The following is a 15,701-nucleotide window of genomic DNA, read 5'->3' as shown; positions in this document are numbered from 1 at the left end:
TTGTATCAACACATTCTCAAACTAATGTGTGGTTAATTTGATTGGTTGTTATTGAACCTTGAGAGGGCTTTTAGAGTGAGATAGAGTTCTAGTCCTTGGGGACTAGAAAGTAAACAGAAAGGAAATTTATAATGAAGATAATTGGCCAGTCAGCACAAAACTCTGTTTTGATGTTAAAAGATTCTGTGGAAGGAAGCAGCCTTCAGTTAGGAATGTCAGCAAGATACATTTACGTTAGGATCAAAGTTAAAGCACACGATGATAGGTACGAATCAGGATGCTCACTGATTTATGAATTTAGGCTGTGACCATAAGCACTTTATGCACAATACCGCTAGGTCAGACGAACTGGAACAGTCTGAATTGGTGGAAGGATTGAATTAGATAACATTTTTTATCATGGTAAAATACACATAACATAAAATGTATCATGTTTAAGTGTACAATTCAGTGACATTAAGCACATTCACACTGTTGTGCAGCCATCACCACTGTCCAGTTCCAGAACAGCTGGATAGAGTTTGCAACCTTGTGAAAGCAGGAGAAGATGCCATGTAAATTTGTATAGAGATGTCAATAAAAATGACATACTATAAAGAAAAGAAATGAAAACATTAAATACATTCCCAGTTGCTCATGATGTATACTTGCCCTTAATATGCTGTAGACCTATATCCTTCTGTAACATGCTGTTGGATTTGGTTTGCTAGTATTTTGCACATGTATTCATGAAGGACATAGGTCTGCAGCATTCTTTTCCTGTGATACTTTTATCTGGCTTTGGAATCATGGCAACATGAGCTTCATAGAATCAGGGAGTAAGTACTCCCTCTTCTATTTTTTTTTTTGAAAAATTTGTGAAAGATTGCTATTATTCTTTTAAAGTTTGGTAGAATTCACCAGTGATGCCATCTGGTCCTGGGTTTTTTTTTGTTGTTTTGGGGAGGTTTTGATTACTGATTCAATGTCTCTACTTGTTATAGATATATTCAGATTTTCTATTTATTTTTGATTCAGTTTTGGTAATTTGGATGTGCCTAGGAATGTATCCATTTCATCTAGGCTATCTATACAATTATTCATAGTACCATATTATAATCCTTTTTATTTCTGTGAGGTCAGTAGTAGTTGTTCCCTCTCAATTCTAATTTTAGTAATTTGTGTCTTCTCTTTTTTTTCTTAATCAGTCTAGCTAAAGATTTGTCAATTTTATTTTACTTTTCAAAGAACTGACTTTTGGCTTCATTGACTTTCTGTATTGTTTTTCTATTCCCTATTTCATTATCTCTGATTTAGTCTTTATTATTTCCTTCCTTTTGCTAGCTTTAGGTATGTTTTTATCTCTCTAGTTCCTTAAGGTGGAGAGTTAGGTTACTGATTTGAGATCTTTCTTCTTATTTATTTATTTATTTATTTTTGTCTTTTTGTCTTTTCTAGGGCTGCACTGGTGGCATATGGAGGTTCCCAGGCTTGGGGCCTAATCGGAGCTGTAGTCGCCTGCCTACGTCAGAGCCACAGCAACATGGGATCCGAGCCACATCTGCAACCTATGCCACAGCTCAAGGCAACACCGGATTCTTAACCCACTGAACAAGGCCAGGGATTGAACCCACAGCCTCATGGTTCCTAGTCGGGTTTGTTAACCACTGAACCACGACGGGAACTCCACCACTGAGCCACGATGGGAACTCCTCTTCTTTTTTAAATATAGGCATATATAGCCATAAATTTCTGAGGACTGCTTTTGCTGTATCACATAAATTTTGTTATGTTTTGTTTTAGTCTTCATTCACGTCAAAGTATTTTCTAACTTTCCTTTTGATTTCTTCTTTGACCCATTCATTGCTTAAGGTTGTGTTGTTTAATTTCCACCTCCTTACGAATTTTCCAGTCTTTCTTCCTTTATTAATTTCTAGTTTCATTCTGTTGTGGTCAGAGATGATACATTGCATGATTTTAATCTTTTTCGATTTGTTAAGACTTATTTTGTGGCCTAGCACAACATCTATCCAGAATGTTCCATGTGTATTTCAGAAGGATGTGTATTATGCTCTTGTTGAATGGCATGTTCTTTATATATCTGTTAGGTTTACTTGGTTTATAGCATTGTTTCAAACCCTCCATTTCTCTGTTGATCTTCTGTCTAGCTCCTTATTCATTATTGCAAGTTGGATACTGAAGTCTCTAATAGACAGTAGATCTGTCTATTTCTCCCTTCAATTCTGTCAATTTTTGCTCCATGTACTTAAGAGTGGTTCTGCTGTTTAGTATGTATATGTTTATGATTGCTCTGTCTTCCTGATGGATTGACCCTTTTATCAATGTATAATGTCCATCTTTGTCTCCTATAATAATTTTGATTTAAAGTCTGTTCTGTTTGATATTAGTATAGCCACCCTGGCTCTCTTTTGGTTACCATTTGCTTGGAATCCCTTTAATCATCCTTTCACATTAAACTTATTTGTGTCTTCAGATCTAAAGTGAATCTCTTGTAGACAGCATATAAACTGATCATGTTTTTAAAATCCATCTTGCCAATCTCTGCCTTTTCATTAGAGTTTAATTAATTTACATTCATAGCAATTACTAATAAGGAAGAACTTCTGCCATCTTGCTCTTTTCCCACCTATACATCCTTATACATCTGTTTTGTGCCTCAGTTCTTCTATTACTACTATACTTTGGATTTCATTAATTTTTTGTGTGTGTATTGTTCATTCACTTCTCACTTCCTTCTCTATATATTTTAAAATTATTTTCTTAGTGGTTACCTTAGGGATTACAATTACAAAGAAAATTAGATAGCATTTTAAGACGTAAAGTTTTCTCTTTTTATTCATTTGAGTAGGCTATTTTACAGGTTAGTAAGTAGAGTTAAATTGTTTATAGTCAGCATTTCCTAAAATCAGTCTAAACATTTGTCCTGCTTAATGTTAACAAACTCTCTACTAGTAAATTCAAGAATTGAGTCATACTGCTATAGGTTAAATGTTGGGCTTGCAGGCAGAAAGTCTAATCTTTGGTGGTGCAGTTAAACCCTTGCCGCCTCCAGGCATGAGAGTTTCTTAGTTTTTTATATAAATTATGACCCCCAACTCTTACATCCTCCAAGGCTTCCCCACAAACCCAACTCCTACTGCCTTCTCACTAAACATCGACTAGGGAGCTAGGCAGAAATCAAATAGAGAAGTCAGACTAAAAGATGACTAAATCTCTACCCTCTTAGAGGAGTCTTTACAACTTTGCTGTTTTATTCTTTCTTCTCTGAGCTGCTGCCCCCTACTGGTGGAAGGGGAAAATACATGTTCTCTCTCAAGGATCCTGTAGACCTTTAACCCTAGGCTTACTTTCTTCTCCAAATCCCCTGTAAGGTTACCTCCTTATCAAGTTTCTTGATTTGCGCATGATAGCTTACTTCATAATTCACCATTATTATTTACAAATAGGCCTCTGAAGTCCAGAGCAATATTTTTTAATCCTCCTATACATCAAGGAGAGCATAATGTCCCCCTCCCCATTGTCCCATTGTTGCATTATAGGTGCATTTGATTCTCTCAAGAATTCTGTAAGGTAGATAGGGAAGATACTATTATCTCTATTTTTTTTGTCTTTTGTCTTTTTAGGGCCACACCTGTGGCATATGGAGGTTCCCAGGCTAGGGGTCCAATCAGAGCTACAGTTGCCAGCCTACGCACAGCCACAGCAACGCAGGATCCAAGCCATGTCTGCGAGCTACACCACAGCTCACGGCAACACTGGATCCTTAACCCACTGAGCGAGGTCAGGGATCAAACCTGCGTCCTCGTGGATGCTAGTCAGATTCATTTCCACTGAGCCACGATGGAAACTCCTCTCCCCATGTTTGGTGGAAAAAAAACCGAGGTTCAGAGAGGGGAAATGATTTGGCCAAGACCACAGAGCCAATCAGGGGCAGAGCTGAGATTCCAGCCCAGGATTCCTTCCCAAATCCATACCACTTTTCACCAAACCATATGGATTCTAGCAGCTCTCTAAATTTGGACCAGTGCCCACCAATAGCAACGGCAAACACTTATTGAGACTTTCTTATGTGAACTGCACCTCCCATGTTTCATTTCACTTACTTTCTTTTAATCTTTTTTTTTTCATTTTTTATTACTCAAATGAATTTATCACATCTGTAGTTGTATAATGATCATAACAATCTGATTTCACAGGCTTTCCATCCCACAGCCCAAGCACATCCCCCCACCCCCCAAACTGTCTCCTCCGGAGACCATAAGTTTTTCAATGTCTGTGAGTCAGCATCTGTTCTGCAAAGAAGTTCCGTCTGTCCTTTTTTCAGATTCCACATGTCAGTGAAAGCATTTGATGTTGGTGTCTCATTGTATGGCTGACTTCACTTAGCATGATAGTTTCTAGGTCCATCCATGTTGCTAAAAATGCTGGTATTTTGTTCTTTTTAATGGCTGAGTAATATTCCATTGTGTATATGGACCACATCTTCTGGATCCACTCCTCTGTTGATGGACATTTAGGTTGTTTCCATGTCTTGCCTATTCATTTCACTTACTTTTTACTTATTTATTTATTTTTGGCTGTCTCCATGGCCTGTGGAAGTTTCTGCGTCAGGAATCAAATTCACGCCACAGCAGTGGCCCCTGCTGCTACAGTGACAACAACTAATCCTTAACCTGCTGCACCACAAGAGAACTCCTCGTTTACTTTTTAAAACAGCACACTAAGTGTGTATTGTTATTATTATTATCCCTCTGTTAAAGACATAGAAACTGAGGCTCTCAGAGGTTAGGTAACTCGTCCCCGGTCAAACAGCTGGAAAGTGGAATGGCTAGGACCTCAGATCGAGGCCTCTTTGATTCCAAAGTTCAGGTTCTTATTCTCTATACCCCTTACGAAATTAAGGAGATCGTGATGGGGCAGGGGCTGCAGGGAATATGTGAAATTCCACCTTCTACAACTTTCAGGATGGCAAAATGGCACAACGGATTTTATGAAACAAAGATTCTGAGTGAAGCAGCAGCTGCACAGGAATTCTCGGGAATGGGCACATAGGCCCCTTTGGGAGAGAAACCTCAGTGGAGAACACTTTTCCCACCAAGAGCTGCAGCTTCTTCTGGAAATGTTCCAAAGACTACTTACCTTGGGAGCTTTGGGCTGAATGGCTCACACAGAACCTAGTTTCCCAGCATCCTAGTGTCAAAACCTCCCAGTTCCTGAGTGAGCTTTTTCCCAGGATGACAGCTTTTCAGGCCAAAGGCTTGATTACATCTGGCCTAAATAGCCACCGGCTAATGCCATTTTAAAAGACATAACAATTGGGGTTCTTTTTTGTTCCAAGAAGCAGCCAAACTGTTCCCTACCCCCACTCAAGTATTACTTATCAACAGTCAAAAGAAAAGGGGAAAACCCTGGCACCATAGAACAGACAAAGAACGATCAGAAGAATGACCAAAAGGGTACCTTGTTGACTGAACTCTTTTGTACTGGGTCTAGAAACTTGACAGAAGGAAGAAAGGGAGCTAAGATGTGTTTTAATTATCCAAAGAACAGCTGGACCCCCGTTAACAGTGAAGGACTGTCCAACACCCCTCCCACCCAGGGCTGAAGGATTCCTTCCCCAGGCCCAAGGCCTGATCCAGGTTCCTTCCCCCCGAAGATTCTGGGTTAGTAGGTGCCAGGCCTGACACATCTTCCAGATGTTGAGGGGAAAGGAGCTCATTTCACTCCAGCTGTTAATCAGAAGCTATCTATGCTATTCCCCCACCTCCCCCTCCCCGCACGCCCCAAACACGAGAGAAGGATGGAAACATCTTGGCCTTCCTGCATAATACGCGCCTTGAGTACCAAGAAGGGTGTGTTGACTTTCAGAGTGCAGGGAGGGAGGAGGGGGTTGAAGGAGGGGTAGGAAAAATAGAGAAAGGAGTCTTTCCTGCACTTGCTTTCCTTTTAGAAACCTGCTGAGAATGGATTCGGTTTGCCTTTCCTGGGTAGCTCATAAGATCCTGTGGTTGGCGCCTATGGTGACTTTTCCAGGTTTCTCCTGACCAGTGTGGCTGGAGGAAAAAGTAGGGCCGAAGAAAGAACCCCACTTCTCAGAGGGAGCCCAGATATTGCTGGCTCCTGTTCTGAGGCAACGGATGTGGTTATTTAGGAACTTTGATGTGCTTCTGTTTGAAAATAGAAGCCTTTCTCTTCATGCCAGAGGACTAGGTAGTAGTTCGCAACACCCGCCCCCAGAAAACTCCCTTGGAGGGCCTGTTAAACCCACTCTAAGGCCCCTCTTCTGAGAGTCTCATTCATTAATGTGTCCTTAAAAGTGCTTTTTCAACACTCGCCCCAGGCGATTCTGATGCCGGAGGGATTCTCAGACCATATTTTGAGAAACAGTGCCCAGCATTCCAGAGAGTTTATTGAATTCACTGTGCATTCGAGGGAAGGTGTAAAATATATACATATTCTATACCCAGACAACATACTCTCAACTCACTACAGAGATCCTCTTAGGGCTGTTTTGAATCACATGCCTGAACTTGAGTGTCATAGTCAGATGGGGATAATGCTTGATGGCTTTGAACTCTCATTTTTATTTTATTTATTTATTTATTTATTGCTTTTTTTGGGCTGCACCCGTGGTATATGGAGGTTCCCAGGCTAGGAGTCCAATTGGAATTACAGCTGCCGCCTGCACCACAGCCACAGCAATGTGGGATCTGAGCAGCATCTGTAATCTGCACCACAGCCCATGGCAATGCTGGATCCTTAACCCACTGAGCGAGGCCAGGGATCGAATGTACGTTCTCATGGATGCTAGTCAGATTCATTAACCGCTGAGCCACGATCAGAACTCCTGCCTTACCTTACGTTATCAGATAACTCCACAGCTCACGGCAATGCTGGATCCTTAACCCACTGAGCGAGGCCAGGGATCGAACCCACAACCTCATGGTTCCTGGTTGGATTCACTTCTACTGCACCACGGTGGGAACTCCTGCACTCTCATTTTTAGTCCAGGTTTGAGAATAGCTGTGGCCCTGTGTTTACATCTAATGCCCAGAGATTCCTTAAGGAAAGTTAATCAAACATAGGGAGACTAATGGCCATGGTTAAGTTTGATGGGCTTTTGGTTTAGGCTCTGATTAGGAACAGATTAGCTCTCTCCTACACACAATCTGGAAATTGCCAGAATTTTGCTGAGCCTGATTTGTTTGTTATACTATAGAATGAGTTTCACTAAACAGTGCTTTTGTCTATAGTGTTCATGCCACAAGGTTTGGAATGACAACTGCCAAGGCGAAAATATAACACAGGGAATGGGATTATGAAATGTCAGGGTGGAAGGCTAAAATTTCAAATAGGTTGGCTGGGGATGGTGTCACTGAAAAGGCACCTTTTACATCAAGACCAGAAGGAAGTGAAGGAGCTAGCCACATGGCCATGGGGGAAAAGCATGCCCAACAAATGGAAAACTGCAAATGCCTTGCTGGAAGAACACGCATGGAATGTTTGAGAAACAGCAAACCAGCAGTGAGTCTGGAACGGAGAGTGGTAAGAGACATGGTCAGAGAGGCAGTGGGGAGACAGATCATGTGAAGTTAGTGGGAGCATAGATGTTGTCATCTGGTCCCCAAAGACCAGAACTGTAAGACTACTCTGAAGCATGAAAAACTCTTAGAACCATAAAACAGGAGACATTACTCTGACGCTGAATATCAATCCACCCTGACACTTCATAATCGCATTCCCTGTGTTATATTACTCTGTGTACTGAGTATTAAATTCATAATTCCAAGAGATAACACAAGCTAAATATATAGTATCAGAAACAGATGTTATATAAATTTATGGATGACAGTTGCATAAAGAAGTTATGAAAGGCTTGGGACTCCTCCAAATTTTGTGCGATTGACCCCCCAAAAGCTAACTGTAGCATTTCGCTCCCTTTCTTAGAATCAACAACAGAACGGTGAGCTAGATGTATCATCATCCTGACCCCCTAGCTGTGTTAAATCCCTAGGCATTGGAATCACAGGCCATAAAAGACCTATGTTTGGAACCAAGATAGTAGCTAAGGTTATCACTGGGTCAACATACAATGATGATGGGAAATGTGAAGAGATGCGAAAGCTGCAAATACCAAAGGGGTCCCTGGAGATGTGTGAAGCTAGTTTGGAAAGAAGTAGTGAGTAAACACACAGGGAAATTCTATCTACCTGCTAAACTGCATCATTTGCCAGTGAAGTCCAGGAGGGAGTTGGCTCATCACCTGGCCTTCAAAGGGGCTTCGGCTAACACAGATCTCTGGAACTTCTTAGGAATGAGAGGTGATCTGTAGTGTCTCTTTGAGGTGTGGAAAACGCTGTGTTAAGAAGCCCAGAGGAGACTGTTTTGAAGTTCCTTCAGAGGAAGCCAACAGGAGCCCCAGGACCAGATAGTAAAGGTAGAGGCCAGTCATAATGAGGACAAGGTGACAGGCTCCATCCTCACCCAATGGTGGTGGGAACATTCCATTCCTCTAAGTGCATCCATCAACCTTGCACCTTCGGAGAGTAAACATAAGTAAAGGCAGTTTGCTGCCTGCTGTCTATGCAAATACAGCTTTCATACAGGCCCTCTTCCAACCACCAAGCACGCCTATGGAGAAATCCCAGAGCCCTGCTGGGATTTACTGATATAGATTGTGCCTCTCACCCCAATCAGCCCCCCCGTGTTAATAAAAGGGAATACAGGGCAAGAATACCTACAGACCCTCTGACCTTGTAAACTCGAAATGGTAGGGCCCTTATCCTGAGGGCAAAGGGGGAGCTCCTGAATGCTTTCTAAACAGGGGAGCAACCAGAACGTTTGGTTTCTTTTTGTGGCTGTGCCCATGGCATCCGGAAGTTCTTGGGCCCCAGATCGGAACCGCGCCACAGCAGTGACCTGAGCCACAGCAGCAACGACACTGGATCCTTAACTGCTAGGCCGTCCATCTTGTTTCTTGTCTTCGTCTGCAAGGGAACCAGCAGAAAGTGTGCGCCTTCCTTCCAATGAGCCTCTTGACCGGAAGCATGAACATAGCCGTGGGAAAAAGGGACGCTAGTTCATGAAGGTGTGCTCTAGGAATTTTTCTTCAGCCAGAGGAGTTTCTGCCTTTTGAGACCAATGCCAGCATACAGAGTTGACTCATTTCTTTCCTCCTACTTTCTCCAGAGCTCCTTTGAGCCCTCATCTGGACCCGTTTGCTCCCAGTCCTTGACCACATTTGCCGTGCTCCCCTCTCCCAGCAGCACCCAGGTGCCTACTGTTTTCAGCGCCCCCGCCTCCACCCAGGGCTGTTTGGATTCTTCAGCTGCTCGACACAAGATGGCTTTAAACCCCCGGAAACAAAAGCAAAAGAAGAACTTTCAGGCGACTGTAAGTTTTTCAAGAGGCCTGGAAATCAACTCCTCTATAAGAAAAGATGAGGTCCAACCTTTGCAAACTGCTCCCATGGAAGTGGTATGGTTTTGGGGATCCATACCCTAAGTAGGAATGGTGAAGTCAGGGGCGCTGTCCCAGACTTGGCACCAACGGAGAGGTAAGCAAACTTGCACCTAGGGAGTAGGATATCCTATCCAGATGGAACTTAGCTAAAAGGCATTGAAGGAAGCAGAAACAGTGACCTGACCCCTGAGAAACTGCTTATTGGCTTAGCATCTGGAAATTCACTCAGCCATCTTTGTAGAAGCTATTCAACCATAGCCCAAATCAAGATTCTTTTTTTTGTTGTTGTTGTTGTACAATGAGCATCACCACCAGATTTTAGAGCATTTCCATCCCAAACCCTTTAATTATGAAGCAGATAAGACCCATGAGTTACAAATTGCAGCACGGTTCCACTTATTTGGAAGTCAGGCTTCCAGAAACTCACAGCATTCAGAATTTGGCTATAAACCTCTTCATAGATCTCTCTGTGTCACATAGATGTCACAAAGCTCTGTCACATGACTTTCAAGCACACATAGCCAAACCAATTATGTTTAAAACATGGCCACAGATAAGACTCAGATCTGATAGCAAAGAAAAGTGACAGTTGATAGCAGAGAGAAATGACAGAAACAATCTAGGGCCACTTAGTATAGGGATCAGGAACCTTGCCCACCTCAGTAAGTCCCTCCGGGCCACATTGTATCATTATCCATGTTCGTGTTCATAGGTCATATTCATTATTCATCCAAATTATCAAGAAAAGTTGGATTACATTCCCTGGTCTCTGTTTAGGAAGATAGAGCAGTCATGCTTTTGGAAAAGATTTTTACTAAAAGCTGAGAATTAAAAGATGTTAGTATTTGAAAGGATGTGTCCATTGGCTGGAAGATTCACTTTGGTCAAACCAATTCCTCAGTGACTCTGGGCTGTGAATAAAGGGCTGTAAATCGGAGCTGGAAGAAATGAAAAGATCTCATACTCACAAGCATTTTACAGGGAAGGACATGTAAGTACAAACAGATGCCCCAAGGACAAACACGCTGGTAGTGGCAGAGCTAGGACCCAAACCCAGTCCTCTAATGTCAAGCCCAGTACCCTTTTCATCCCACTGTGTTGCCCCTAGCTTAGACATTGCATATTAGCTTTAGAAGGAAAACAAAGCATAAGCTAAAAGAAGAGTTGACAGGGTACCGGGCATAGGAGGGCCTGAGAAAATCTTCTTGGTTCAGCGACTGTGATCAATTACTAAAAACCAAACCCTGTATGTGCTTTTTTTTTCTTCTTTTTTGGCCACCCTGTGGCATATGGAGTTCCCAGGCTGGGGATCATGTCTGAGCCACAGCCGCAACCTATGTCACTGCTGTGACAATGCAGGATTCTGAACCCATTGTACTGGGCAGGGGATTGAACCTTCGTCCCGGGATTCCAGAGATGCTGCCTATCCCTTTGCACCACAGTGGGAACTCTGTGGTGTGGGAACTCAGTGGGAACCCTGTATGTGCATTATCACCTGGATACCTCACCATAAACCTGGGAGACAGGGAATGTTGGCCAAGAAAAACTCACTGTAACCCTTCTGACTTTCTTCCTTTTGCATAGCCTATTTGAGGAAAGGCCTGGGTAGCACTCTCTAACAAGGTCGGGACAGCTACTTCTTCCTTGTGACTCTCCCTGACTCGCAAGTGAATATGAGTCCAGGATCATTTATGACACAGAGGCCACTTGCTCCCTGCTGTGGAATTTCTTAGGTCTGCAAGTCCCACAGGGGTTTCCCCTTATCCCTCATTTAGAGATGTGGACACAGAGATTTAGAAAATAACTTGCCCAAGATAATAAAGACAGTAACTGATGGACCAGAGATCTGAACCCAGGTCTATCTGACCTCATTCACTCAAAAATAAATAATTTTGAACTGAGTCTGTTTACATAGGCATTTCGAATGGGAACGTAAAGAGTTGTATGTTTGTCTTTAGATGTATATCATAAAGGTTTGCTTTCTTTTTGTTTGTTTCTTTCTTTCTTTTTTGCCTTTTGTCTTTTTAGGGCCACACCCTTGGTGGATGGAGGTTCCCAGGCTAGGGGTTGAATCGGAGCTGTAACCACTGGCCTACACCACAGCCACAGCTACGCCAGAGCCAAGCCGTGTCTTTGACCTACACTGCAGCTCATGGCAACACCGGATCCTTAACCCACTGAGCAAGATCAAGGATTGAACCTGCGTCTTCATGGATCCTAGTCAGATTCATTTCCACTGAGCCACGACGGGAACTCCTCATAAAGGCTTACATGAAGCAAATTCTAGGCACTGTGCAGGGCAGTGCCACTCTGATGTTTCCAAAGCTGTACTGTCTTTATCTGAAAACCTTGATTACACTAAACCAATTTCAACCCCTTCATTGTAAGGGCTGAACCCTTCATTTTTTTTCTCTCTTCCTTCCCAACCAAACCCCAACTCTTTTTCTTCTTTTGAGCTAGAAAGACATAGTTCATGCTTTCACTAAATTCCCTGAAAAAGAAGCCAATCAGGATCTGAATGTGACTCCCAAGCCTGGTGAAGCAGATTTGAGAATTCCAGTGTTGCCAAGAGTATGATTGTCATGTCCAACCACCTTATTTTCAGATTTACGCCTTGCAGTATGGACCAGTGGTTTCTGGGGTGTTTTAGAGAGTTCCCTGCAGCATATCACTCAGAGATCAGAAACTTCAAATCTAGGCGAACCACTTCCAATAGGTAAAATGATCACCAGGTTATGGATGCCATTGGAAATAGTCATCATCATTAATGGTATTATCATTCTTCCAACAGAGCCATTTAGATAGCAAGGACTTTTTTTTCCTGATTTCTTTTTTCCTTTGGCCGCCATGCAGGGCTGAGTGGAGACCACTTCAGTCTGATTCAAGCTCTTTCTTTCTGTCTTTTAGGCAAAACCAGAGCAGGAGGAGCCAAGCCTACTGGTTTCTGAAAAAGAGAAGAGCCCAACCAAATCAAAAGAAGCTGATCAAAAGAAACCAAAAAAGGACAATGCAGGTTGGCACATCTCCACCCTCACCCGGAAACACATACTACAAGCTTAATAGCACAGTGCGAATGACAGGAGCTATATAATAAGAATGGCCCAGGCCTGCCGTCCGGGGCCTCAGAGAGCTCTCCATTTGAGATGCATACTAATGTGGTCCAAGTTTCTTCATCTACACTACCCAATTAATACAATTGCCACTTGTGTGACATTTACGTAAAGGTCATAGCTGGATTCCTATTTTATCTAAATGAATTTCCAGCCAAAGTGGTATTTTATGTTTACTTGTTTGTAGGTTTGTTTAATCCTTTCTAACAGACTTGCTGAGTTCCTCAGTGAGGCCTGATATCTCACTGGGCAGCCAGTGATTTCCCCTTCAGTATTGCCCTTCAGCAACAGAACCAGACAATAATAACAGAATTGGGGGGAAAAAGGCTTTTTATTTTTTTATTTTTATTTATTTGTTTGTTTATTTTTGTCTTTCGTCTTTTTAGGGCCCCACCTGCAGCATATGGAGATTCCCAGGCTAGGGGTCTAATTGGAGCTGTAGCTGCCGGCCTACACCACAGCCACAGCAACCCCAGATCCGAGCCGCGTCTGCGACCTACACCACAGCTCATGGCAACGCCAGATCCTTAACCCACTGAGCAAGGGATCAACCCACAACCTCATGGTTCCTAGTCAGATTCGTTTCTGCTGCGCAACGACAGGAACTCCCTGGCTTTTTATTTTTTTATTTTTAGTTTTTGCTTTTTAGGGCCTCACTCATGGCATATGGAAGTTCCCAGGCTAGGGGTCGAATAGGAGCTGTAGCCACCAGCCTACATCACAGCCATAGATAGCAGCGCCGACTCTGAGCCACATCTGCGACCTACACCGCAGATCATGGCGATGCTGGATCCTTAACCCACTGAGCAAGGCCAGGGATCGAACCTGCATCCTCATAGAAGTTAGTCAGATTCATTTCCACTGAGCTGCGACAGGAATTCCACACCCTGCCTTTTTAAAGTTGCTTTTCTCTTCCAGTAGAGAGAAAAGGTCTTGTTTTAACAGTGAGAAAAATGTCCACATCCACAGGCAAAGAGGGCTTGGACAGCCTGCAGACAGATGTCCTTGGCAGCCAACACTCATCAAATCCCCAAGCAACAAGTGCCATTGGCATGAAAATCTCTCTGTGTGTTCGTGTATGGATGTTGGCTCCAACTGATGGCAACTTAATTTCAAGTAGTACTTGATAAACCAAAATTCCTGTTGTATAATTTAAGTCAGTTATTTTTTATTTTTGCCACAAGGGATTTCATGGGTGGGTTCAAAGGCAGGATATCCCTAAATACATTTTCCCATGAAAAGTAACAAACCCACAGAACTCTTCTATGCAACACCAACAAGAAATTACATGAATCATTTCTTTGATTTTCCTTTTATCTTCTTTTCATATTTTTTCTTTTGAAAAAATTTTTATTGAAGTATAGTTGATTTACAATGTTGTGTTAGTTTCAGGTATACAGCAGAATGATTCAGTTACATATATAATATATATAAAACCTTTTTTATATTATATATAATAATATATATTCTTTTTAACATTCTCTTTCATTATAGGTTATTGCAAGATATTGAGTATAGTTCCCTGTACTATAGAGTAGGTCCTTGTTGGTTATAAATTTTATTTACAGTAGTATGTATATTTTAATACCAAACTCCTAATTTATCCCTCCCTCTATTTCCTCTTTGGTAACCATAAGTTTGTTTTCTATGTCTGCGAGTCTACTTATGATTTGTAAATAAGTCCACTTGTATCATATTTTAGATTCCACAAATAAGTGATATCATATAGTATTTGTCTTTCTTTTTCTGACTTACCTCACTTAGTATGACAATCTCTAGTTGCATCCATATTGCTAAAAATGCCATTATTTTATTCTTTTTATGGCTGAGTATTTTCCATTGTGTATATATACCACATCTTCTTTATCCATTTATCTGTCAACAGGCATTTAAGTTGCTTTCATGTCTTGGCTATTGTAAATAGTGCTGCAGTAAACATTGTGGTGCATCTGTCTTTTCAAATTACAATTTTCATATTTTCTGGATATATGCCCAGGAGTGGGATTGTTGGGTCATACGGTAACTCTATTTTTAGTTTTTTTTTAAGGAACATCCATACTGTTCTCCATAGTGGGGGTACGAATTTACATTCACACCAACGGTGGAGGAGGGTTCCCTTTTCTCCACACCCTCTCCAGCATTTATTATTTGTAGACTTTTTGAGGGTGGCCATTCTGACTGGTGTGAGGTGGTACCTCATTGTAGTTTTGATTTGCATTTCTCTAATAATTTGTAATGTTGAGCATATTTTCACATGCCTTTTGGCTATCTGTATGTATTCTCTAGAGAAATGATTTAGATCTTCTGCCCATTTTTTTGATTGGGTTGTTTTTTTTTTTTGATATTGAGCTGTATGAGCTATTTGTATATTTTGGAGATTAATCCCTTGTCAGTCACTTCATTTATTTCAATGCAATCTCTATCAAAATACCAATGTCATTTTTCAAGGAACTAAAACAAAAAAATTGTAAATTTGTATGGAAACATACATTTGTTTCAATGCAATCTCTATCAAAATACCAATGGCTCTGTTGGGTGGGGCCAGGTCTTGGTACTAATGACCCAAACAAGAGGTCAGCCTTCAGATGAGTACACCTGGATATGTTCACCACCAGCTTTTAGGTCCCCAAAGAGAGCCAGAGCACCCCCCCACACACACACACCTCCCTAGGAGGCCTTCCAAGACCAGCAGGTAGGTCTGGCCTAGGCTCCTATGAAGTCACTGCTTTTGCCCTGAGTCCTGGTGCACATGAGACCTTGTGTTGCCCTCCAAGAATGGAGTCTCTGTTTTCCCCAGTCCTATGGAGCTCCTATAATCAAGTCCTACTGGCCCTCAAAGCCAAATGTTCTGGGGGCCCCTCTTGGTGCCAGACCCTCAGGCTATGGAGCCTGATATGGGGCTTAGAACTCTCATTCCCTTGGAAGAACTTCTGCGATATAATTATTTTCCAGCTTGTGGGTTGCCCACCTGGGGAGTATGGAGTTTGATTATATCATGAGGGCACCCCCTCCTACTGTCTCGTGGTTTCCTCTTTGTATTTGTATGTAGAATATCTTTTTTGGTAGGTTATAGTCTTTTTTGTCAATGGTTGTTCAGCCATCAGTTGTGATTTTGGTGTTCTTATGGGA

General features: G+C 42.1%; 1 protein-coding gene across 5 annotated transcripts in view; it reads left to right on the top strand.

Moving 5' to 3' along the window:
* KIAA1210 (KIAA1210 ortholog) overlaps positions 1-15,701 on the top strand; it is a 69,411-nt gene that overhangs the window by 42,541 nt on the left and 11,169 nt on the right. For 3 of the 5 annotated variants that reach the window (XM_085008276.1, XM_021080193.2, XM_085008275.1), the window contains exon 7: positions 12,370-12,475. In XM_085008276.1, the coding sequence (XP_084864402.1) occupies positions 12,370-12,475 (106 nt within the window). Of the gene's footprint in view, positions 1-9,189; positions 9,394-12,369; positions 12,476-15,701 lie in introns of all 5 variants that reach the window. The other 2 variants (XM_085008273.1, XM_085008274.1) reach the window with 1 other exon arrangement.

This window comes from Sus scrofa, chromosome X (assembly GCF_054392235.1).
Source record: "Sus scrofa isolate SSC_HxYL_T2T_F1_AM1 chromosome X, Sscrofa_HxYL_maternal_Yorkshire_Landrace_v2.0, whole genome shotgun sequence".
Lineage (NCBI taxonomy): Eukaryota > Metazoa > Chordata > Mammalia > Artiodactyla > Suidae > Sus > Sus scrofa.
The sequence above is the reverse complement of the archived record's forward strand: the minus strand, read 5'-3'. Positions and strand labels throughout refer to the sequence as shown.